The 26,114-nt window shown below is 42.1% G+C and overlaps 2 protein-coding genes across 2 annotated transcripts; one reads left to right on the plus strand and one right to left on the minus strand.

The window, feature by feature from the left end:
• Positions 1 to 15,198: 15,198 nt before the first annotated feature.
• On the plus strand, positions 15,199 to 18,631 carry LOC123164612 (something about silencing protein 10). Its single transcript, XM_044582147.1, has 2 exons — positions 15,199 to 16,763; positions 17,921 to 18,631. The coding sequence occupies exons 1-2, from the start codon at positions 15,327 to 15,329 to the stop codon at positions 18,446 to 18,448; spliced, it is 1,965 nt and encodes a 654-aa protein (XP_044438082.1). The 5' UTR covers positions 15,199 to 15,326; the 3' UTR covers positions 18,449 to 18,631.
• Positions 18,632 to 21,675: 3,044 nt separating this feature from the next.
• LOC123169510 (amino acid transporter AVT6A) lies at positions 21,676 to 25,256 on the minus strand (the record flags this gene model as incomplete). The annotated part of the gene is given in 6 exon segments (XM_044587383.1): positions 21,676 to 22,233; positions 22,321 to 22,786; positions 22,868 to 23,071; positions 23,162 to 23,314; positions 23,839 to 24,275; positions 25,124 to 25,256. Coding segments are annotated over 5 exon segments (1,377 nt in total). The 3' UTR covers positions 21,676 to 22,100.
• Between the last annotated feature and the right edge of the window lie 858 nt (positions 25,257 to 26,114).

Genomic DNA, 26,114 nt, shown 5'->3' on the forward strand with positions numbered 1-26,114 from the left:
TTACGACGAACTCCTTTTTCCACCTCCATAATCGAGAAAATTCCTTAGTCCACTAGATACTAAGGATAAGTTCGACCGCTGTCATGTGATCCCTTCCTGGATCACTATTGTACCCCTTGACTAACTCATGGCAAGGCACACTTCAGGTGCGGTACACAACATAGCATATTGTAGAGCCTACGTCTAAAGCATAGGGGACGACCTTCGTCCTTTCTCTTTCTTCTGCCGTGGTCAGGTCTTGAGTCTTACTCAATACTCACACCTTGTAATACAGCCAAGAACTCCTTCTTTGTTGATCTATTTTGAACTCCTTCAAAATCTTGTCACGGTATGTATTCATTTGAAAGTACTATTAAGCGTTTTTTATCTATCCTTATAGATCTTGATGCTCAATGTTCAAGTAGCTTAATCCAGGTTTTCCATTAAAAACACTTTTCAAATAACCCTGGATGCTTTCCAGAAATTCTACATCATTTCTGATCAACAATATGTTAACAACATATACTCATCAAAAATTCTATAGTGCTCCCACTCACTTCTTTGGAAATACAAGTTTCTCATGAACTTTGTATAAACCCAAAATCTTTGATCATCTCATCAATGCGTTCATTCCAACTCCGAGATGCTTACTCCAATCCTTAGAAGGATTGCTGGAGCTTTTCATACTTGTTAGCATCATTCAGGATTGACAAAACCTTCTGGTTGTGTCACATACAACCTTTCCTCAAGAAAATCGTCGAGGAAACAATGTTTTGACATCCTATCTGCAAGATTTCATAAATAATGCAGTAACTGCTAATATAATTCTAACAGACTCTTAGCATCGCTACGAGTGAGAAAGCCTCGTCGTAGTCAACTCCTTGAACTTGTCGGAAAACATCTTAACGACAAGTCGATCTTTCTTAATGGTGACATTTACCATCATTGTCCATCTTCCTTTTAAAATCCATCTGCACCCAACAGCCTTACGACCATCAAGTAGTTCTTCAAAGTCTACACTTTGTTTTTATACATGGATCCTCTCTCGGATTTTATGGCCTCGAGCCATTCATCGGAATCCGGGCCCACCATCGCTTCTCCACAGCTCATAGGTTCATCGTTGTCCAACAACATGACTTCCAAGACAGGATTACGTACCACTCTGAAGTAGTACGCATCCTTGTCATCCTATGAGGTTTGGTAGTGACTTGATCTGAAGTTTCATGATCACTATCATAAGCTTCCACTTCAATTGGTGTAGGTGCCACAGGAACAACTTCCTGTGCCCTGCTACACATTAGTTGAAGTGACGGTTCAAGTCTCCACCATCCTCCCACTCAATTCTTTTGAGAGAAACTTTTCCTCGAGAAAGGACCCGTTTCTAGAAACAATCACTTTTGCTTCCAGATCTGAAATAGGAGGTATACCCAACTGTTTTGGGTATTCTATGAAGATGCATTTATCCGCTTTGGGTTCGAGCTTATCAACCTGAAACTTTTTCACATAAGCGTCGCAGCCCCAAACTTTTAAGAAACGACAACTTAGGTTTCTCTAAACCATAGTTCATACGGTGTCGTCTCAACGGAATTGCATGGTGCCCTATTTAAAGTGAATGCGGTTGTCTCTAATGCCTAACCCATAAACGATAGTTGTAATTCGATAAGAGACATCATGGTATGCACCATATCCAATAGGGTGCAGTTATGATGTTCGGACACACCATCACAATATGGTGTTCCAGGCGGTATTAGTCGTGAAACAATTTCCACAATTTTTTAATTGTGTGCCAAACTCGTAACTCAGATATTCATCTCTATGATCATATCACAGACATTTTATCCTCTTGTCACGACGATCTTCAACTTCACTCTGAAATTACTTGAACCTTTCAATAATTCAGACTTGTGTTTCATCAAGTAAATATTCTCAGCATCTACTCAAATCATCTATGAAGTAAGAACATAACGATATCCACTGCGTGCCTCAACACTCATTGGACTACACACATCAAATGTATTACTTCCAACAAGTTGCTCTCTTGTTCCATCTTACTGAAAACGAGGCCTTTCAGTCATCTTGCCCATGTGGTATGATTTGCATGTCTCAAGTGATTCAAAATCAAGTGAGTCCAAATGATCCATCTGTATGGACTTTCTTCATGCATATATACTAATAGACATGGTTCGCATGTCTCAATCTTTTCAAAAATGAGTGAGTCCAAAGATCCATCAACATGGAGCTTCTTCATGCGTTTTATACCAATATGACTCAAGTGGCAGTGCCACAAGTATGTGGTACTATCATTACTATCTTATATCTTTTGGCATGAACATGTGTATCACTACGATCGAGATTCAATAAACCATTCATTTTAGGTGCAAGACCATTGAAGGTATTATTCAAATAGACAGAGTAACCATTATTCTCCTTTAATGAATAACCATATTGCGATAAACATAATCCAATCATGTCTATGCTCAACGCAAACACCAAATAATAATTATTCAGGTTTAACCCCAATCTCGATGGTAGAGGGAGCATGCGATGCTTGATCACATCAACCTTGGAAACACTTCCAACACATATCGTCATCTCACCTTTAGCTAGTCTCCGTTTATTCCGCAGCTTTTATTTCGAGTTACTAACACTTAGCAACCGAACCGGTATCCCTGGTGCTACTAGGAGTACTAGTAAAGTACACATTAATATAATGTATATCCAATATACTTCTGTCGACCTTGCCAGCCTTCTCATCTATGAAGTATCTAGGGTAGTTCTGCTTCAGTGACCGTTCCCCTCATTTCAGAAGCACTTAGTCTCGGGTTTGGGTTCAACCTTGGGTTTCTTCACTAGAGCAGCAACTGATTTGTCGTTTCATGAAGTATCCCTTCTTGCCCTTGCCCTTCTAGAAACTAGTGGTTTTACTAACCATCAACAATTGATGCTCCTTCTTGATTTCTACTTTCGCGGTGTCAAACATCGCGAGTTGCTCAAGGATCATCATGTCTATCCCTGATATGTTATAGTTCATCACGAAGCTCTAATAGCTTGGTGGCAGTGACTATGGAGAACCATCACTATCTCATCTGGAAGATTAACTCCCACTCGATTCAAGTGATTGTAGTACTCAGACAATCTGAGCACATGCTCAACGATTGAGCTTTTCTCCCTTAGTTTGCAGGCTTAAGAAACTTGTCAGAGGTCTCATACCTCTTGACGTGGGCATTAGTCTGAAATCCCAATTTCAGTCTTTGGAACATCTCATATGTTCTGCGACGTTTCAAAACCGTCTTTGGTGCCACAATTTTAAACCGTTAGCATCACACACTGAACTATCACGTAGTCATCAAAACGTGTATGTCAAATGTTTTGTAACATCTACAGACGACGCTCGAGGTTCAGCACACCGAGCGGTGCATTAAGGACATAAGCCTTCTGTGCAGCAATGAGGACAATCCTCAGTTTACGGACCCAGTCCACATAATTGCTACTATCAACTTTCAACTAAATTTTCTCTAGGAACATATCTTAGTAGAACTAAAGCATAAGCTACGACATTATTTGCAAAGACCTTTTGACTATGTTCATGATAATTGAGTTCATCTGATTATTTAATGAACTCCCACTTAGATAGACATCCCTCTAGTCATCTAAGTGATACATGATCCGAATCGACTAGGCCGTGTCCGATCATCACGTGAGACGGACTAGTCATCATCGGTGAACATCTCCATGTTGATCGTATCTACTATACGACTCATGTTCGACCTTTCGGTCTCTTGTGTTCCGAGGCCATGTCTATACATGCTAGGCTCGTCAAGTCAACCTAAGTGTTTTGCTTGTGTTCCGAGGCCATGTCTGTACATGCTAGGCTCGTCAACACCCGTTGTATGCGAGCGTTAGAATCTATCACACCCGATCATCACATGGTGCTTCGAAACAACGAACCTTCGCAACGGTGCACAGTTAGGGGGAACACATCTCTTGAAATTTTAGTGAGGGATCATCTTATTTATGCTACCGTCGTTCTAAGCAAATAAGATGTAAACATGACAAACATCACATGCAAATCATAAAGTGACATGATATGGCCAATATCATCTTGCGCCTTTTGATCTCCATCTTCGAGGCGCGGCATGATCACCTTCGTCACCGGCATGACACCATGATCTCCATCATCGTGTCTTCATGAAGTTGTCTCGCCAACTATTACTTCTACTACTATGGCTAACGGTTAGCAATAAAGTAAAGTAATTACATGGCGTTTTTCATTGACACGCAGGTCATACAATAAATTAAGACAACTCCTATGGCTCCTGCCGGTTGTCATACTCATCGACATGCAAGTCGTGATTCCTATTACAAGAACATGATCAATCTCATACATCACATATATCATTCATCACATCCTTTTAGCCATATCACATCACATAGCATACCCTGCAAAAACAAGTTAGACGTCCTCTAATTGTTGTTGCATGTTTTACGTGGCTGCTATGGGTTTCTAGCAAGAACATTTCTTACCTACGCAAAAGCCACAACAGTGATATGCCAATTGCTATTTACCCTTCATAAGGACCCTTTTCATCGAATCTGATCCGACTAAAGTGGGAGAGACAGACACCCGCTAGCCACCTTATGCATCAAGTGCATGTCAGTCGGTGGAACCTGTCTCACGTAAGAGTACGTGTAAGGTCGGTCCGGGCCGCTTCATCCCACAATGCCGCCGAATCAAGATAAGACTAGTAACGGTAAGCAAATTGAACAAATCGTCGCCCACAACTACTTTGTGTTCTACTCGTGCATAGAATCTACGCATAAACCTGGCTCTGATACCACTGTTGGGGAACGTAGCAGAAATTCAAAATTTTCCTACGTGTCACCAAGATCAATCTAGGAGATGCTAGCAACGAGAGGGGAGGAGTGCATCTACACACCCTTGTAGATCGCGAGCGGAAGCGTTCAAGAGAACGGGGTTGATGGAGTCGTACTCGTCGTGATCCAAATCACCGATGATCCTAGCGCCGAACGGACGGCACCTCCGCGTTCAACACACGTACGGAGCGGGGACGTCTCCTCCTTCTTGGTCCAGCAAGGGGGGAGGAGAAGTTGATGGAGATCCAGCAGCACGACGGCGTGGTGGTGGAAGTAGCGGGATCCCGGCAGGGCTTCGCCAAGCGCAAGCGGGGAGGAAGAGGTGTCACGGGAGGGAGGGAGGCGCCAGGGCTTGGGGTGCTGCTCCCATGCGCCTCCCCACTATATATAGGGGTGGAGGGGGCTGGTTTCTTGCCCTCCAAGTCCATTGGGGCGTTGGCAAAGGTGGGGGAAAGAAATCCCATCATTTCCCTTCCCCACCGATTGTTATCCCCTTTTTTAGGGATCTTGATCTTATCCCTTCGGGATATGATCTTATTCCTTCTAAGGTGGGATCTTGGTGCGCCTTGACCAGGGATGTGGGGCCTTGCCCCCACTACCCACGTTCATGTGGGTCCCCCCATGCAAGTGGGCCCCACTTCGGAACCTTCTAGAACCTTCCCGGTACAATACCGAAAAATCCCGAACATTTTCCGGTGGCCAAAATAGGACTTCCCATATATAAATCTTTACCTCCGGACCATTCCGGAACTCCTCGTGATGTACGGGATCTCATCCGGGACTCCGAACAACTTTCGGTTAACCGCATACTAATATCTCTACAACTCTAGCGTCACCGAACCTTAAGTGTGTAGACCCTACGGGTTCGGAAGACATGCTGACATGACCGAGACGACTCTCCGGTCAATAACCAACAGCGGGATCTGGATACCCATGTTTGCTCCCACATGTTCCACGATGATCTCATCGGATGAACCACGATGTCGAGGATTCAATCAATCCCGTATACAATTCCCTTTGTCAATCGGTACGTTACTTGCCCGAGATTCGATCGTCAGTATCCCAATACCTTGTTCAATCTCGTTACCGGCAAGTCACTTTACTCGTACCGTAATGCATGATCCCGTGGCTAACTCCTTAGTCACATTGAGCTCATTATGATGATGCATTACCAAGTGGGCCCGGAGATACCTCTCCGTCATACGGAGTGACAAATCCCAGTCTCGATTCGTGCCAACCCAACAGACACTTTCGGAGATACCTGTAGTGCACCTTTATAGCCACCCAGTTACGTTGTGACGTTTGGTACACCCAAAGCATTCCTACGGTATCCGGGAGTTGCACAATCTCATGGTCTAAGGAAATGATACTTGACATTAGAAAAGCTCTAGTAAACAAACTACACGATCTTGTGCTATGCTTAGGATTGGGTCTTGTCCATCACATCATTCTCCTAATGATGTGATCCCATTATCAATGACATCCAATGTCCATGGTCAGGAAACCATAACCATCTATTGATCAACGAGCTAGTCAACTAGAGGCTTACTAGGGACATGTTGTGGACTATGTATTCACACATGTATTACGGTTTCCAGTTAATACAATTATAGCATGAACAACAGACAATTATCATGAACAAGGAAATACAATAATAACCATTTTATTATTGCCTCTAGGGCATATTTCCAACACCAGCAACAACCCATCTAATGCGCGTTTGGCGGGCTCCCTAGAGGAGTCGCGCCGAGCGCAATGAGTTACTTATGTTGGAACTGTCGTGGGGCTGGCAAACCCGCGACAGTTCAAGAGCTTCGCGATCTAGCGAGGCAATTTGCCCCCTCGATATTATGCATTGTTGAGACTCAAATCGAGGGCTCCAGGGTGGAGAATATGGCGGTAACTTTAGGCTATAATAAAAGTTTTGCTGTTAGTAGCTCCGGTAGAAGCGGAGGCCTTGGAATTTTTTGGAATGAGGAAATAAAGCTTGAAATTTTAGGGTACTTGAAGTATCATATTAATGCCTTGGTGGGCGAGCTCTTTGATATACAAACTAGAGTCACTTTCGTGTATGGCGAAGCTCAGGTGAGCGAGCGGTACAATACATGGGATACACTACAAGGTATTGTTGGATCCTCCAACGTGCCTTGGGTGGTTCTCGGTGATTTTAACGAAGTGCTTCATGGGCATGAACATGACGGAGTGGGGATGCGGAGCCAGGCTCAGATGGACGGATTCCGGGATGCACTTGACACCTGTGGCCTGTCGGATATTGGCTATACAGGTACCGATTGGACCTTCGAAAAAAGGTGACTGAAGGCACTTTCACCACAGTACGACTGGACCGGGCTGTGGCGAACCCGGCATGGAGCATTGCATTCCCATCAGCCGTCCTAGAACACAAGCTTGTTGCATCGTCTGATCACGTACCTATTCTGCTCAAGCTCTGCGACGTGCATGCATGCAGGAGGGCCCCGCGCTCCTTTAAATACGAGCTGGCCTGGGAGAGGGAGGAATCATTGGCGACAGTTGTGTCAGCGGGATGGGAGAAAGGAAATGCAGATTCGGTGCAATCATTGCATGAGAAACTGCAAACAGTGGCGGGAGATTTGAGCACCTGGGAGCAGGCGCATTATGGCAATACACGACAGGAAATCTCCCGCCTAAAGCAGCAGCTATAGGAGCTACGTCAGATTCCTAGCAGAGCCGGCCCATCACACGCTGAAACAAAGATATGTGATAGATTGGTTGAACTGTACCACAGAGAAGAGATTCTATGGCAACAAAGGGCGAGATTGGAGTGGCTCACGCACGGTGACAAAAACACTTATTTTTTCATTTACGAGCCAGCAGGAGGAGGAGGAAGAACCAAATAAAACAGTTGCAACGCCCGGACGGCCAGATTACAGTTATCACAGAGGAGATGGAGGATATGGCCACTTCCTTTTATAAAAACCTCTACACATCCGAGGGTGTGCTAAACATGGAGCAAGTCCTTGATACTGTTCCCACCAAGGTGACACAAACTATGAATGAGTCCCTAAACGCCCCGTACAATGCTGAAGAGGTTAAAAGAGCTCTATTCCAGATGTTTCCAATCAAGGCACCTGGCCCTAACGGCTTTCCGGCACACTTTTTTCAGCGTCACTGGGATCTATGTGGCAGCGATGTGACAAAGACAGTCATCAAAGGTGATCTCTAACCGTCTGAAGTTAATGTTACCTGACATCATTTCTGAGGAGCAGTCTGCCTTTGTCCTTGGAAGGTTGATCATGGATAATATCATAGCTGCATACGAGTGTTTGCACTTCATGAAGAGAAACAAGGCCAAGAAACATCAGTCATGTGCGCTCAAACTAGATATGATGAAAGCTTATGACAGAGTAGAATGGGCCTATCTTCGGGCCATTATGCTCAAGCTTGGTTTTTCTGAAAGGTGGGTAGAGATTGTTATGGGCCTGGTCAGCACAGTCTCTTTTTTAGTTATGTTCAATGGCAAAAAATTACAGGAATTCAAACCATCACGAGGAATCAGACAAGGGGACCCGATATCTCCATACTTGTTCTTGATAGCAGCAGAGGGCCTTTCGTGCCTCTTAAAATCAAAAGATGAGTCATCAAACATGCATGGTCTACAGGTAGCACCTACCGCGCCACTGGTAAACCATCTTCTCTTCGCAGATGACAGCCTGTTGTTCTTCAAGGCAAATAGTGTGGGTGCTACCGAGGTGAACCATGCTCTGGAAAGTTACTGTCAGGCTTCAGGACAGCGAATCAACTATGAAAAATCATCAATCTTCTTTAGCAAAGGTGTTTCAGAAAGCACACGTTTGGAGATAAAAACGACGCTCAATGTGCCAAACGATACTTTGAATGAAAAATACCTTGGCATGTCGGCTGACATTGGTTCTTCAAAGAATGGGGCCTTCAAGTATCTAAAAGACCGACTCTGGAGCAAGGTGCAAGGGTGGATTGAAAATTGCATGCCTACAGCAGGCAAGGAGGTCCTAGTTAAAGCAGTTGCACAATCTGTCCCTGTTTTTTCTATGTCATGCTTTAAGTTACCAAGGGGTTTGTGTGAGCATCTTAACATGTTGATCCGAAAGTTTTGGTGGGGCTCTAAGGAAGGAAAACGCAAACCTCACTGGATCTCTTGGGAGACTATGACAAAGCCGAAGGGTATGGGAGGGCTTGGCTTCAAAGATTTTGAACTTTTTAACTTGGCCGTGTTGGCAAAGCAAGCATGGCGTCTGCTACAGGAGTCAAATTCACTTAGTGCCCGCTTACTCAAGAGCATATATTACCCAACTAGTGACATTCTGCAAGCTTCACTAGGAGGACACCCGAGCCAGATTTGGAGATCTATAATTGAAGGCCGTGATGTGCTGAAGCAGGGTCTGATCCGGCGGATTGGTAACGGCGCAACCACCAATATATGGAGGGATAACTGGCTCCCAAGAAATGAGATGTTGCGACCCTATGGGTGCATCTCTGGTAACCCACCGCAGCTTGTGTCAGAGTTGCTAGACTCGACCTCAGCTAGTTGGAACAAGCAAAGGGTGAACGAGGTGTTTCTGCCAATGGACGCAAAGATCGTTTTGGGCATCCCTCTTTGCACACGCAATATAGATGACTTCTGGTGCTGGAATTTTGAGAGTAAGGGTGTTTTCACAGTTAAATCAGCGTACAAAATGTTATCTCAAACTAAGCAGCGTCGTGAGGCTTGGCTTGAGGGGGCACCGGGAACGTCGACGTTACAGTCAGAGGAAGGGATGTGGAAGAAGCTATGGAAAACCAATGTACCAGCGAAAGTACGAATGTTTTGTGGCGACTTTCAAAACATTCCCTCCCCACGGAGGATGTGCGGGCTCACCGTCATATGACGACCTCTAGCAGATGTGGGTTATGTGGAATGTCGGACTCATGGAAACACCCGTTGATGCAGTGTACAATGTCCAGGTGTGTATGGGTGCTGGTGGACGAGGATCTCGCACATAAAATGACGGCTTCGTGCGAACCGCAAGCGAAGCAATGGCTGTTTTCGTTGATTGAGTCACTAACTCGCGACCAGTTTGCTTTAATATCAATAACTCTGTGGTCAATTTGGTACGCGAGGCGCAAGGCGATCCATGAGGGAATTTTCCAGAGCCCCCAAGCAGTTCAAAGTTTCATTAGTAGGTACTGTGATGAGCTTAAAATGATTCGACCTACTGTGATGAGGACGGCTGCACGTACTGGCCCAGCAGGTTCTCACCGGCCTAAGGCTCCTCCGGTGGGCTTTGCAAAAATACACGTTGATGCTGCAGTCCGGCCAGGGAGAGGTGGTTCAGCATCTGCGGTACGTCGTGATTCAAGTGGAAATTATTTGGGGAGCTCAGCTCTTGTGGTGGAAGGCGTGGTTGATCCAGCTTCTTTGGAAGCGATGGCATGTAGAGAAGCAATGTGTCTGGCGGAGGATCTTCTCATCAACAACTTCATAGTTGCATCGGATTGCAAGCAAGTTGTCTCGGACATTAAATCGGGCAACAGAGGACAGTATGGGGCCATTGTGTCTGAAATCAACCTTTGGTCTACTCTTTTTCAATGTTCTTTTTCTTTTAAATGTCGTGCTGTTAATTATGAAGCACATAGCCTAGCCAAATTCTCTCTTAGAAGGGGTCCGGGGCGTCATCTGTGGCTTGGCCATCCCCATGACCTATCTTGTATCCCATTCTCTGTGGATTTTGAGTAATAAAATTGGCCTACCCCTCAAAAAAAAAGTAAGTGAGACATAACCATCGCGGTCTGAGCGTCACACTGTGCTTGGTATTAGGGACAGTGAGAGACACATTGTGCCAGGCATGAATTGTACAAAGAGAGGGCATGCCCAGGAAATAAGTAACTCTAACGGTGCTAGTATTTACCCGTGAAACATCTATCATCCATTCTCTATATTGGGATTCGTGCTAGCATTGTAGGTATAACACAAAGTTGGAGAGAGTAATACAAATGTATGTGTCAGCTTGTGTCAGCGTTCCCCGCCAAAAAAAAACTTGTGTCAGCGTCTGTTGGCTCATAAATACGTGTAAGATGGGTAGGAGGCAGCTTATTCCATCTTATTCTAGGAGAGAGAGTCAAATAGTGGAGAGAAGGACCATTGCACCATGTAAAAGATGGGTACTTTATTTTGTTGTCATATATTGAATGATCGATATATTTAGAACAAAATCTCCAAAAAAATTTATAACGAAGGCTCAAGGGGAGCCCGACTTTGAATTAACAAAGCCAAAAATCTTGAAACAATATATATGAGCCAACAGAATCTCCATTTTTGAAGCTTTATACGTATTTGTATTTAGCGAGTAGACCTTTGAAACAATATCAATCTTGGATGTATTTGGATTATTTTCCATTTCATTGTTTCACATTTGTGAAATATCAAATATCACATATTTTCACATTGGCGTGTGTCTCATATATATGAAAAGTTGATTTCACTCATTTTGAAATTGATTTTAGTCAATGCAAAAAACTAAGTTCAATTATTTCAAAAATATGATTTAAACCATTTAGAAAAATCTCAGTTCAAAAAACAATTTCACTCGTTTCATAAAACAAATTTCTCTTATTTTTAAAAATATTTTAAATAATTTGTTTACCATTTTTAAATAACTAGTTTCAAAATTTTGAAATAACAAGTTTCACGTATTTCGCACTGAAATATGTGTCGTGTGTATGAAATATATATTTCACTCATTTAAAAAATTAGCACTAGCAATTAACTACTCGCCGGCCCGGTCTTTTTGTTTGCATCTGTTGGCTCGTCCGGTGGCCAGCTCAGTAGTAAATACGTTAGTTCCCTTCATTTGTTAGTTTTTTTGTCTTATTACATTATTTAATTATTAAAATGTAAAAAAACGCTAATTGTGCATTTAGAAAGGATTTATGCAGTGCACAATTTTAAAATTGTCTGTATCATTAAAAAATAGTGACATTTAAAAAATATTCATGCATTTAAAAAAATATATTAGTCTAATTTTAGGATTTTTCTATAAATTTAAAAATGTTTTTGTAATTAAAAAATGTTCCATTTAAAAAAGTGTTGGTGACATATGGAATTTTTTTCAAGTGTTTCAATATATGCATGACATTCTTATATAATAATCAGAAAACGTAATAAAAATCCATGTAATTTGAAAAAATATTTTGTACCATTAAAATTCTAACACTTAACAAATGTCTTGCACGTCTTAAGAAAGTGTTCATCTTATTTATGAAAAATGTTAAATGTGTGTTCACAAAATTTTCACTATGTATTCAGAAAAAATGCTCACTATGCATTTGACAAATGTTCAAAGTGTATTTCAAAAAAATGTTCAATGTTTTAAAAAAATGTCCGCATGTGTTTGGAAAAAGGAAAAATAAAAAATGAATAGAAATATGAAAAAAAAGGAAAGAAAAACAAAAAAAATGCTGAAAATCGATATAAGACACATAGAAGACAAAAACAAAACATACACGAAAGATTTTAAAACTGGTCCGAAGCGGTCAATAGAAACTTCCCAAAATCGCTCCAATAAGCTACAGTGTTTGGCTTGCCCATTAGCTGAACACCAAAGACGAGATGAGGGGATGCCTCACAGTAAGTGAGATATAGCCGTCACGGTCTGACAATCACACTGTGCTTGGTATTAGGGATAGAGACGCATTGTGTTAGGCGTGAAGCGGTATAGAGAGAGGGCACGCCCAAGAAATAAGTAATTCTAACAGTGCTAGTATTAACCGGTGAAATGTCTCCATCCTTTGCCTATATTGGGATTCATGCTACCATTATAGGTATAACACAAGTTTGAAGATAGAAATACAAATGCATGTGTCAGCTATAACAGGAGAGAGAGAGAGAGAGAGTCAAAGAGTGGAGAGAAGGACCATTGCACCATGTAAATGATGGGTATTTTTTTTGCTGTCATATTTTGAATGATCGATATATCTTGAAACAAATCTCCATTATTGAAACTTTTTGTATATTTGAATTCATAGCGTGAAGACCTTTAGAACAATATCAATCTTGCATATATGTGGATTATATTTCATTTCATTGTTTCACATTTGTTAAATATCAAATATCACATGTTTTCACATGGATGTGTGTTTCATATATATGAAGAGTTGATTTCATTCATTTCAAAATTATTTTTGCCAATGCAAAAAATGGATTTAAATTATTTCAAAAATGATTTCACTCACTACAAAAATATCTTAATTAAAAAATTCACTCGTTTCATGAAACAAATTCCACTTATTTAATAAAAGGATTTGTAAATAATTCGTTTCGCATTTTTTAAATAACCATTTTCAAATTTTTGAAATAACAAGTTTGATGTATTTCACACTGAAATATGTGCCATGTTTATGAAAAACATATTTCACTCATTTAAAAAATTGGCACTTAATTCAAGAAAGTTATTTCATATTTCAGAAAACTGATATCACCCATTTCAAAAAACTAAACAAATTCACTCGTTTCAAAAATAGATTTTACTCGTTTTGAAAAAAATGATTTGAAATACTAATCAGCTTCATTTTTTTCAATAACTACTTTGCATTTTTGAGATAACAAGTTTCACATTTTGGCACACTGAAATATGTTTCATATGTATGAAATACAGATTTCACTCATTTCAAAAAACTGGTTTCACTCAAATCAAAAATCTTGTTTTACTTACTTTAGAAAACTAAATTCAAAAGTTGAAATTTGAACAAATTTGAAATGTATTCATATTTTCCATATATATTTCAGTTTTTAAATGGAGTTAATGGCTAGACTTCATATTTTCCATATATGCTTCGATTCCTCCCCTTAAATGTCTCACTCCCGAGGGAAAAGTAATAAACAAAATGATTTACAATCTCTTGCTTTTATTAGTCATTAGTAATAGCATCGGAGTGATATTCTTGGAACATCCAAGATTATCTAGTTTTAACAATGGTGGAAATGAGTGTAAAAATACACTCATGAGCATGCATGGGGATGGAGCTATTGCTTCGATCGTATCCCCTTTAGTGAAATCACTTTTTATGGGCTACTCCTTGCAAAGTGATTCACCATCTCTCATGGTGACAAGTGACACTCTTCATGTGCAACAGTTCTCGCAACGGTGGGATTTTCTTCCCATGCATGGGAGGCGCGGGGTGTTTGTCTGTGCTTTTTTTTCTAGATTCTTTTTTCGAGAATATTTTATCTCTTGAACTGTGCGTCCAAATCACAACTGTTTTCGCTGTTGTATTTTTCGTGTCGATTTCTCCGAAACTAGATCCCATGGTTGATAGTTTCGATGAAATTATTTTGGGCAAATATATGCCTCCAACTAGAAATAACTTGAGCTTCCAAACCGTATGAAACCGTACTACCAAGTAAACTAACTTGTGCTTCACTTTGGGGTGACGCACAAAAGAATAATTGTCTTTCACTTTTTTTTGGAAAATACAGAAGCACAAAACCTAAAAAAATGGAACAAAAAAATACCAAAATAATTGGAAACAAAAAAACAAAAAAATTATAAACACGAGATACAAAAAAAGGATAAAAAATATAAATTAAAAAATGAGAACTTAAAGAAAAAAGAAAAGAGAAACTAAAGAAAAAGGAAACAGAAAACCGCGAAAGTACGAAAGCACAATTTGTGCTTCACATGCAAGCACAAACATGCTTCACTCTTTTTGGAAAGCATAATTTTACTTCATGTAGAAGCACACGTGTGCTTCCGCATGAAGCACAACTGCGCTTTAGTTGATTTCTTGAAAAGTGAAAAGCACAGATGTGCTTAGGTTTCTGTTTTTTTTTTCTGTTTTATTTTGTTTTTTTGGTTTTCATCATTTTCTGATTATTTTCCAATTTTTGGTTCTTGATTTTTGTTTCTGTTTTCCGGTTCTCTTTTATTTTAAAAAATAGTTTGTCCAAACCTATTAACATGGGATTTAGTTTCGAAGACCTCGGCAAGAAACACAATGGTGAAAATTGTTCGTGATTTGGACGCACAACTTAAGAGATAAAATATTTTAAAAAGAATGAAAATAAAAGCACAACCTCGCAAAAAAATAAAATAAAAGCACAAAACCTCGAGCTTGCAACAAGTTTCACACATGTAGTGCGCTACATGTCACCATGAAAGAAGGTGGAAGTGACTTTTACCAGGGGTACCCCAACCAGTGATTTCTCCAGGCCGTTTGCCCTGAGCTCGTGGGCTCTTAGCGCTAACCAAAAACCGAAATGTGTTGATTTCTAGGCCGAGTTAACCACTGAAGGCCCAGCCCAATAATGACCCACGGCATGCCAATCCCAACTCGCTTCATTTCGCTGCTCGCATCGCACAGTCCGCACCGCATCCATCCATCTCCTTCCACAGCTAAAACCCTAACCCCTGAACCAGCCTCCGCCGCCGCACACCCCTTCCACCCACCCCGAGCCCCCGATACTCCGGCGGCCGCCCGACATGGGGAAGAGGCCGAGGTCGACGCGGCCGCCGCCCGCGGCTGGCCTCCACAAGTCCAAGCGGGCCAGCGAGGCGGCGGCGGCGGCGATCTCCGACTCCGACTCCGACGAGATCGACGCCTTCCACAAGCAGCGGGACGTCATCCCCCTCGACATCGACGACTCGAGGGACTCGGAGGAGGATGCTTTGGTGATGCCCATCTACGACGTCGAGGGCGTTTCCGACGATGAGAGCGATGATAGCGAAGGAGGCGAGGACGGCGATGAAAGCGAAGATGGCAGCGAAGGAGGCAAGGACGGCGACGCGCACGCAGGTGATGTCGAGGTATGGGACAAATCATATACTGCAAAAATCAAGAGAGCGCAGAGGGCAGCCAAAGAGGCTGCCGGGGATGATGGCAGCGCGGAAGAAGATGAGGAGCCGGAGGATGATCCAAAGAACTGGGGCACAGGGAAGAAAACATACTATGATGATCATGAGCAAGATGCTGATGATGTTGAGTTTGATGAGCTTAGGAGGTTGCAGGCAGAGAATAAGCTGTCGATGAAAGATTTCGGATTGGAAGATGATGAAAGTGATGAAGAGGATAATAAACGCTCAAAGGCGTCCGACCATCAAGTGAAGCTTGCTGATGAGGCATCCCCTCTTGAAAGCTACACGAAGCTGAGGGAAGATTTTGCTGTCCTGTCAAAAGACGAGAAGATGGATGTAGTGTACAGCTCAGCTCCTGAACTGGTTGGGTTACTGGCTGATTTGAACGATGCCCATGAACAGCTGAAGGCAATAGGACCAGTCACCCCTGAGTTGGCAGCTGGGCAAGGCAAGAATAAGGGTAAAATGCAGCCATTGGAGGTGAAGCGAGCTTGTCTGTTGGCTCATTGTCAAGCCATTACCTTCTACCTCCTTATGAGAGCAGAGGGACTGTCTGTGCAGGATCATCCTGTAATTGCTCGGCTGGTAGAGACCAAGAATATGGTACAAAAGCTGGCAAATATAAATCTTCCGAACCAAGATGGGGACACTGAAGACCATTTTATGCCTGATAGCAGCACCCTTGATGAGGTGAATAAGGCAGTCTCTCTAGAGAATGAGGGCAAATCTCACAATTTACTAGCTCTGGACAAGGTAAAACAGGGTGCTGAAGTAGCCGAATTGAAAAAGAATAAGCCTTCTAAGGGGCACCATGAAATTGCAAGCAAGGATGAGTTTATGGGCTTGCAAAGCAAGGAAATGTTGAAAAGAAGAGCAATCCTTGAGGAGGGGTTGAAGCAAAAAGGGCTGTGTAAGTTGAAGCCAAAGTTGTCAAAAACCATGGCAACCAATAGTAGGAAAAACCTGCAGACATTGGATGACTTTGATGATGAAGTGCAGAAAAATAGTCAAGTGGTCAAACCTACAAAGCTCCTGGTTAATGCAGCTGGCTCAGTTAGAAACAAGGTATGGGATATTTTTATGCATGTTTCTTATTGTTGTTGGTTTACGTCATAGCTAGCTATTTTAACTTGTGCAAAATCTAAATATCTTGTGATAATGATCTGTACCTATTTGGCTCAAGTGTTTTATGCATGTGGTGAAAAATTCCAAGTTTGTAACTGCAAAACTACACCAACAAATATACATACTCTCATGTAGGGCCAAAATTTCAATACCATATGTTAGATTCTTGATAGTATTCAGCTGAAACATCCTGATTTCGACCAAGTTTACATCTGTTACATTTCTACTTTATTCTATGATTTTCAACATTCCACATTCCTTTTGTTGTCAGTATGCCTAATATTAGGCGAGTTTGTAATATAATTGTATTGATAGAAACCATAAGTGAAACTGCATCCTTATACCCAGCTGTGTTAGAGATATTATCAGCCAGCACATACTATACATGATTTGAAACATCATTATATCCAAAAAAGTTTGTGAAATTCGAGGATTATTAGGTGATTTTGGAGCTGCTGTCATGGTTTACATATTGATCCTGAGGTTTTGTCGATATGTCTCGAGTTCAATAGGACTTTGCTTACATTGCAAAAGTGAATTGGAATTTTGATAATACTTTGACATGGCATTTTGTTGCTACTGTGAATGTGAGAAGAAATACCATTGTTGGTAACATAGCAATGATGAATTGTGCTACACTCAGGGACACTGGCTACACTTGTCTTCCAGCTTTAAAAACTCTGGCATCACATTGCCACACTCCTATCATATTTGCTTTGATAATATGCACTAGCCAACAATGCTGGTCAATTTGTTTTGTTGAAATGTTGCGTTATGCTTGAATCTTGCTGCTTTGTTAGTGTTTGTAATCTTAATATTACGGTGTTCCAGAACAGCCTTTGTGCTATTATGTGTCATGTTAACAGAATATATCTGCCATCAAGTGCATATAATTGTTTTTCTTAGCGAGGCAAACCTTGTTACTCTTGTCTTTTCAAAGATATCGTTTGAAATACTCGATGAATTTACAATTGCTGATTATTGCTCATCTACAAAACTAAATCCACCCTTTTAACATGTGCTTGTGCTTTGTGTATCGGTTGTTGCAATGGCTGTATCTATTCCTAACCCTTTTTCTCTTCTGGCCATCATTTCAGCTTGTTTCTGGTGATGATGACATTCCAAAGCGAGATGAGATTGGTGAAAGACGCCGAAAGCATGAACTACGTGTTCTTGCTCGTATAGGAACCAATTCACGTGAAGATGATGAGTTGCCAGAAGATGGTGATCATACTGAAGAGAAGCTCAGCCAATCCAGCGAGGAAGATGGCGATGATCATGAATCTTCAGGGTCTGAAGATGAATTCTACAAAGATATCAAGAGGCAGAGGACCGAAAAGCGCATGGGCAAAGAACAGAGCACCCCTGCTACTGAGCTGGAGGAAGAAAGCGAAGGGGATGGCAAGAGGAAGATTTCGCGGCAGATCGAGAAGAACCGAGGACTAACTCGCTCCAGAAACAAGAAACTCAAGAATCCGCGGAAGAAATACAGGATTAAGAGTGATATACAGAGTAAAAGGAGGCAAGGTCAAGTGCGCAGCGCGAAGAAGCCCTCTGGTCCCTACGGAGGTGAACTGTCTGGCATCAATGCAAATGTCAGCCGTAGTGTTAGGTTCAAGAGTTGATAGCATCGGCCTTATCGTGAATGTACGCAAGTTTTGTTTGGTATGGTTTAGTTCGCGTGGGGCATGAAATTTTCGTTTGATGGTCATTTGTGTTTGTAGTAGTAAACAGTTTTGGTGGAAAGAAAACAGCATGTTTGCATTGTTTAAGATTATAAAATTACAACCACTCTGGTGGTTGCTCTATCTGCCTTCAGATGTTGGATTGTGTTTGATCGGAATTAGAAGCAGAAAGATGAAGAACTACCAGTTCCCATCTCACTTCTATCTGCAAATGCTTCTATTACATAATGTTGCTGTGCTCAAAACAGTCAGAAATCTTTTGATTCAAAGGGATTCAATATGATTTTTGGAGCATTTGGATCCTTAGGATTTTTTCCTATGGCGGTCGTTTCGCTGGACTGGAATCCTTGTGATTTTTTCATGGAATTCATTTGTACTCTATTTTGAAGGAAAATTTCCATCCACTCAAACCTCTTGGTAGAATTTCTTTTTTTTTTTTTTTGCACTATCAAACACTCGTCCATTCATGTATTCGCTGGACTAGTAAATTTTGTAATATTATATAGGATACAAGTAATCCTGTGAATCAAAGAGGACCTCGAACTACATAATGTTTATTGTGGGGACAAGGATTACATCATTGACAATTAATAAGTAGGAGAACAATTATACTCCCTCTGTTCCCAAATACAAGTCTTTCTAGAAATTCCAACAAATGACTACATACTGAGCAAAATGAGTGAATCTACACTCTAAAATATATCTATATACATTCGTATGTTGCAGTCCATTTAAAATGTCTAAAAAGACTTATATTTAGGAACGGAGGGAGTATATGTCAACGTAACAGAGAGAAAACCTGAAATCATCTTTGCCACTCAGACTGCCATGGAGGCATGGACATTGTCATTGTAGTCTGCTGGAATATTTCGAATCAGAGAAATGGGAAACATTTCAAACATGAAGTGCCTGCAGTCAACACATGGAAATACCTTCTCAAGCAATACCTTATTCTCCTTGGTCACAGAGTCAAAGACAAGAATGCAGACACCTTGGAGAGTAGGATTTACACTCGTCTAGGATGATTTTGTGTTGTAGTTTCGCCTTACAAACTCTGAACCTCATGTTTCCTGTAACAGGCCTTCCATGATCTCCTTTTCTTTTTATTTCTTCGTCTTGTTTTTCTTTTTGTTCCTCCCCTGCATGTACATAACTACCCTTTTAATCTATAGAAAATACCATAGAACAATTGTTCTATGGTCCTTGCCTCCTTGGCGTCGACCCTCCCCCCACCCGAACCAGAAGCTGGTTGTTTGTTTACCCTGTTGTTGGACAGCTATAGGAGCTGTGGGTATTGTGAAATGTCAATAAAGTCAATGAGTGCTGAGTACGATGTTTATATGCATATTAAAGTGCAAGTTAGCTGTTTTGACTCGATAAAGTGAGAATTAGCATTTTTTTAACCATATATGAAATATTTTTCTAGAAATGTAATGATTGTAGAAACATATTATCCGAAATATGCATATGAAACATAACATCCAAAATAAGCACGGACCATCATAGTCTTACATACGAAACATATCATCCAAAATAAGTGGCAGCTCGGGAATCACCAAATTGGCAGCTTCAGGCTGGATGTGCATGCTAGTTCATTTCCTGGAAGCGATTCTAGCCAGCTAAGGTAAGAATCTGGGAGTTTATTTTGGATTCTGATTTTGTGAGGCCTAGAGTCTGAGAATCACTAGCTGTAGCTCAGACAAAGGCCACCTAAGTGTTGTATACCTAAAAAAGTAAGTGTTGTAGATTGGTGTGGAGAAGCTCTTAAACAATTCAAAATGAGCTTGTCAAGTACATTACAAAAGATCACTATTATAGTAAACATCATTGACAGCCTGATCCCTCGGTGACTTTATCTCTGGATAACCCCGGTCTAACAGCCTGAACTTGTGGCTCTAAACCTGCCATCTGCGATAAATTTGTCGTATCCGTACTATGATTGAATCATCGTCATGCAAAGAATTTCCTCCCATTCAAACTCTCATCTTGATAGGTCAGTGTATTAGTCATAAACTAGGAGCACATCAATCATGCATTGGTTTTCTAGGAGTTTCCTACTACCAATTTGCTACTTGGGCACAGCTTGTAAAGTTGTAATGACTGAAAGATAAGCCTATCGCAGTTAGTGTTTTCAGGGTTTTGTCATTGTATTCATTGGCTGACTAGGATGCTAAGAATGCTGACAAAACACTTTCAGAAAAAAAAACAATTCACAAGAGCTTGTCAAGTACAGAACAAAATATCACTATTAAAGTAAACATCATTGACAGCCTGATTCGGTGACTTGATCTCTGACAGCCTGAACTTGTGGCTCTAAACCCGCCATGTGCAATAAATAAATTTACTACATCCATACTATGATTGAGTCGTCGTCATGCGAAGAATTTCCTCCCATTAAAACTCTCCTCTTTTTTGTCCGACTGGCCCATTAAAAACTCTCCTCTTGACACCTCAGTGAATTAGTCATAACCTAGGAACCCCTCAATCATACATTAGGTTTCTATATAAGAGCCCTGGTACTAATTTGCTACCCAGGCACAACTTGTTAATGACTGAACGATAAGCCTATCGCAATTAGTGATTCCAGGATTTTGTCATTGTACTCATTGGCTGACCTGGATACTAAGAATCCTGACAAAAGAAAAACACTCACAGAAAAATTAAGAAAAATGTTTCTTTCATGGGGACCTCACCCTAGCAGTCTGTTTGGAGCATACCTGGGCCTGGAGTGTCCAGTTGGCTTTCTTGAATGCTGGGCGTCTGACCTTTCAAGATGCAGAGAGATTCAGCTCAGGAGCTAGGTGCCCCTTGGTCAACGCAGAAGGCAAAAACCACTGATGTGATGAATCTCTTTTTTCTAGCTCTTTTTAGTTCTACTTCCAGCACCCATTGACAATATAGAATGATGCAGTTGGAAGACAAATCTGTGTACAGGGACATGCTTGTAGGCCACCTGTACAAAGAGGTGGCCTTTCTGAATTTCACTTCCCATACTAAAAACATCAAAGACAATGATGCTACATTTGATCTTTAGTGCATTTTTTTTTCTGTACGACTAGGATGTAGACGGGTACCATCATCTGGAGACTAGTGGAACATAGTTCAACAGTTCATGCAAAAAATTGCGTTGTTGTAGCATGTATCGAATCTACAGCTTGTTTCAGAAGTGAAGGATGGTAACAATGGCCACTTTATTTTTATTCGGAACCTCAAGTTTAGGTTCAAATAAAACATATTTAACTCACTTAAATACTAGGAACACTGTACATTATTGTAGAGCAAGCTTTTTGCAGCAATGCTTTCTTTTCTGTCTGGGGTGGGCACATATATATTCGCGCCAACAAAAGAACATACATATATTGCAAGTGGCTCAATTCGACGTTGAGCCAGCTCATGTACACAAGACCTGACAATTTCAACCATCCAATTCTTCCATGTGTCAGGTCTCAATGCTGAGTTGCTGACCAAAGAAATCATCTTTCTTCACAGCATCCCAGCAAACCATCTTCCTTCAAAGCCACTGAATTTTGTAATATGAAACTGCGCTTCCTGCATCAGTGACACCCTTCCTTTGAACTTTGAAGCCTGAATTTCAGGCTACCTCTTTCCTACGGAAGATGTTCATCGCATCACTGTATAGGGCAACAGAGTTTGAGACAACAGCAAGCACGATCATGGTTACAGCCAATATCTTGTCACGCTTGGTTGCGATTCCATAAGGATCCCTTGGAAAAAAAACGAGTTTATGTGTTAATACAGGAGTGCTTAGCAAATAGGGAATATATAACCAATCAGAAGCATTATTTAGGTACCTTAATATGACCATGGCAGGAAAGATAAAACCAATCAAAACGGCAGCTGTGGCACCAGTAAACTGGAATGCATCCCAAATGCTTGGTATGAAGATGGCAGCAGTATAAATAACCACGAGGAGTGAGATGGTTATGATTGTAAATCTCTTATTGTCATAAGAAATGTGCCTCGACGTGGGAAAGAGTAGCCCATCCAAGTTGAGCCTAAGGGCAAAGAAGACGATGGGGAAGACAAGCATGACGTGCGCAGCATAGCTCACTCTGACTACGTCATTGAAGACAGAGCTGAAAGGAATGCCAAGATTTGAATCGAAGTTGGCGAGCACATCATCCAGTGTACCATCTCCAAAGAGAAGATAAGCAAAGAAACTTGTGGCAATGTAAACACTGGAGCAAAGGGCCAGTGATGTTCGCACAATTGGTTTAGTTTGTGTTTTATCCTCAAGCTCATTGTCAATGCTGTGAACTGTAGAATCATGAAAAACTTTCATTTAGAACCAACATAACTGAACAATGGCAAGAATAGCTGGGCACTGAAATTGCATACCATTATAGTGGCAGATATATGCAGTGACAAGGACAGGGACAGCCGTAAAAAGCTTCCAGACAGAACTAAGATCATCTATTTCTGGGAAAAGCTTGGGCATTGCTACAGTTCCATTGATGACTTTGATTATGGCAATCCCAGCAGTAATAACAACAAAAACCACAGCGAGAGCAACTGATAGGGCAGATGTGTAGCTCAGTGAATCTATAGGAAACGACAAGATTTAAGATTAATATCATGCAGCAACCATGGTGAAAAGTAGTTATTTCATAGTTTGCACAGATGAACACGTACCCAATCGTTTAAAGCTCACCAATGGAGCAAACACGAAAAGAGTTGTCACAAGAAGAACAATGGCGCGAGAATTCCACAAATGTGCTCCAAACCAGCCCTCCAATATGCCACGATGATGAATACCGCCTGACGACGTTCCAGATAATACATCACCTATCAAAAGTTCAATAACCACCGTCAATCACAGTTCATGCAAATAGAACTGTTCATTTTAATTATTAAGGTACAAGATGTTACTTGAAGATAAGAAGATGACTTCTAACCAGCTCAAGTTCGAACTGGTCTCTTATGTTTTTACTAAATTACTCAAAATGACGAATTATTTCTTCAGAGGGGGAGCTAGGGTTTCCATTTGCCATTTGATAGTACTTATCAGGAGCTCATGGATGAGAATTGTCTAGAAAGTAATGTGCTGAAGAAACCCAAGTCAACCAGCTAAGCAATAAACACATGCTCTCAGTAAAAAAAATCAAGAACATCTTGGAATTATTCGTGAGTCGTCTCCAAACATAGGCCCTGAAGTGTGCCATCACTGGAATAGAAGGATTAAAAGATACTGTAGTGGAGCACTGGATTATCCATAACAAGTCCCACATGGTGAATTTAAGCTACATCACAAAATGTTCGAAAGTAACACAGAGAACAAGAAGGAGAAGTATTGAGCTTAGATGAAATACCAATGATAATCATGTAAACAATCATCACGCCGATGTTGTTTATAACCACAGAGGCCTGCAGCGCAATCCTCCCCCATTGTCCATATGCCTCACCCATCAGCCACCCATATGACGTGATCTTTCCTTGGTGGCTGCACCTGATAAGCATGTCAATGGATGCCTCTGTGAGCAGTGCCACAAAGATGATCATCAGAAGGCCAGGGATGAGGCCCAGCATCTTGATGCTTGCTGGCAAGGCCATGATTCCAGCACCAACGATGGTGGTCGAGAGATTGAAAACTGCCCCGGAGAATGAAGCTCCATTAAACTCATGGAATCCCTCCTCCTCCACCTTGACCGGAAGAAGCGGCGCGGTCTCATCTCGTATTTCATTGCGCGCCGTCTGCTGGTTCACGTCTGCTGATCCATTCCCGACACCCATTTTCTATTTCACTCTCCTGAAAGGAAAGGATTCGAGTCAACGATATAGCTCAATAGACTATTTGATTTGACGAAAACCAGTAGCTTTGTGTTTTCTCTCGATACTTCTTATGATGAGATCCAGTTTGTTATGAAATTTAGACACACTTGATTTGATCTCCATCTCTTGTGTATTTAATTTAATCTTCAAATAAATGAAGGATGCCTTGTTTAATGCAAATTCCGAAAGAAGACAATTTTGATAGCTAGCATTCAGAAGACAAAAGTCATAGTAGTTCAGAGTATACACATCAAAGCATCCTATAGCAACAAACAATTACGGAACCAAAGGGCTAGATGATGAATTAAATGACCAGGATTCACTAATACTCCCTCCTCCGGAAATACTTGTCCTAGAAATGGATAACATGAATGTATCTATAACTAAAATAAGTCTAGATACAACCATTTCTAGGACAAGTATTTCCGGACGGAGGGAGTAAGTAATAACAGTATAAAGTTCAATCTAATGGTATCCTGCAGATGAGGCAAATCACATGGAGAAATGATATCCAAACTATATGACCCAAGCACAACAAAGTCAACTGAAGCTTTTTATTTTTCTCCAACACAATCCGGCCCGACTTTCATACACAAGATTCGATTATTCCATCTTCATAATCAAAGAAATGCAGTCCATGCTCAACTAGCACATACATCCAGCAACTGTCCTAAAGGCAACATCCCATTTTCCACTGCAACTCACTCCCACAGAACCCATTATCATCACAAATCCACAACAAGAACAGATGCAGCTTTCTCCATAGCAAGCAAGAATCCTGACCAAGAACTCACGGCAAAGGAAAAAGGGAGAAAAGAGCGTTACCTTTCCAGCAGAAGTCTCTCCGGGATCCGAAAGCCAGAAGAGCAGACGCGACCAGAGCCAGACAAAAGCAGAGAAGAACTTGTGGACTGTGGTCTGCGGAGGGAGGGCCGCCTCTCTCTCTCTCTCTCTCTCTCTCTGCCACCAGGCTCCAGCACCCGCCTCGTTTTATAACGAGGAGACGCGGAGCTGCCTCCAGTTAAGGCCAATCAATCAATGAACCAGTCCAAACCTCTCGCTGTCACCCGCTACAGGTCCCCTCGCTCGCTCGCCCGCCCACGAGTGGATGGATCCCGTCGACGTCGGCGGAAATAATAAATCCGATTCGGGATCCCGTCCCTGTCTCGCGCTCCTCGGAATCTTGCAGGTGGGCCGGCGAGGTGGTGGATTTGGGGGAGGTTTTGCCCGTGCTGGTCGCTCGTGTTTGGCGTGCGGGCTTCCTCCTGCCGGTGGAAACGGCGGGTGGAAGACGGCGGAGGCGTTGCGCGGCCGGCCGGCGGGGTGGTCGGAGCCCCGCATTTCCGGTGGCAACGACCGTGACAGTGCCAGCTGAACCAGCAGCGTCTTTGTTTAGTACAACACGTGTTCTCTGCTAAAAGACGACCAAACAGTATGGCTACGTATTGTCAACGTAAAAACGTATTAGGACGAAGGCGGAGGCGCATTAGCCGATGGGGGTGACGGCGTGAGGCCGGACGGACGGAGTGGGTGAGTGGCCCGGCCCAGCTGCCCACCAACCAGAGACGGAGACGCCACGCCTCCACACGACGCGTCCCGAGCCGGACCACCCCACCCCACCCGACCCCGCCCCAATTCCCCCCCTCCCGTTCCCCTCCTCCAACGCCGCCGCCGCCGCCATGGCGGGGCTCGCCGACGAGTTCTTCCTCGGCATCGACGAGGACGGCCCGGGGTCGCTCGGGGAGCCCTCCTACCTCTCCTTCTCCGACGCCTTCGAGGAGGAGGAGCACCACTTCACCCACTCCGACATCTCCCC

Source organism: Triticum aestivum, chromosome 7D, assembly GCF_018294505.1.
Source record: "Triticum aestivum cultivar Chinese Spring chromosome 7D, IWGSC CS RefSeq v2.1, whole genome shotgun sequence".
Lineage (NCBI taxonomy): Eukaryota > Viridiplantae > Streptophyta > Magnoliopsida > Poales > Poaceae > Triticum > Triticum aestivum.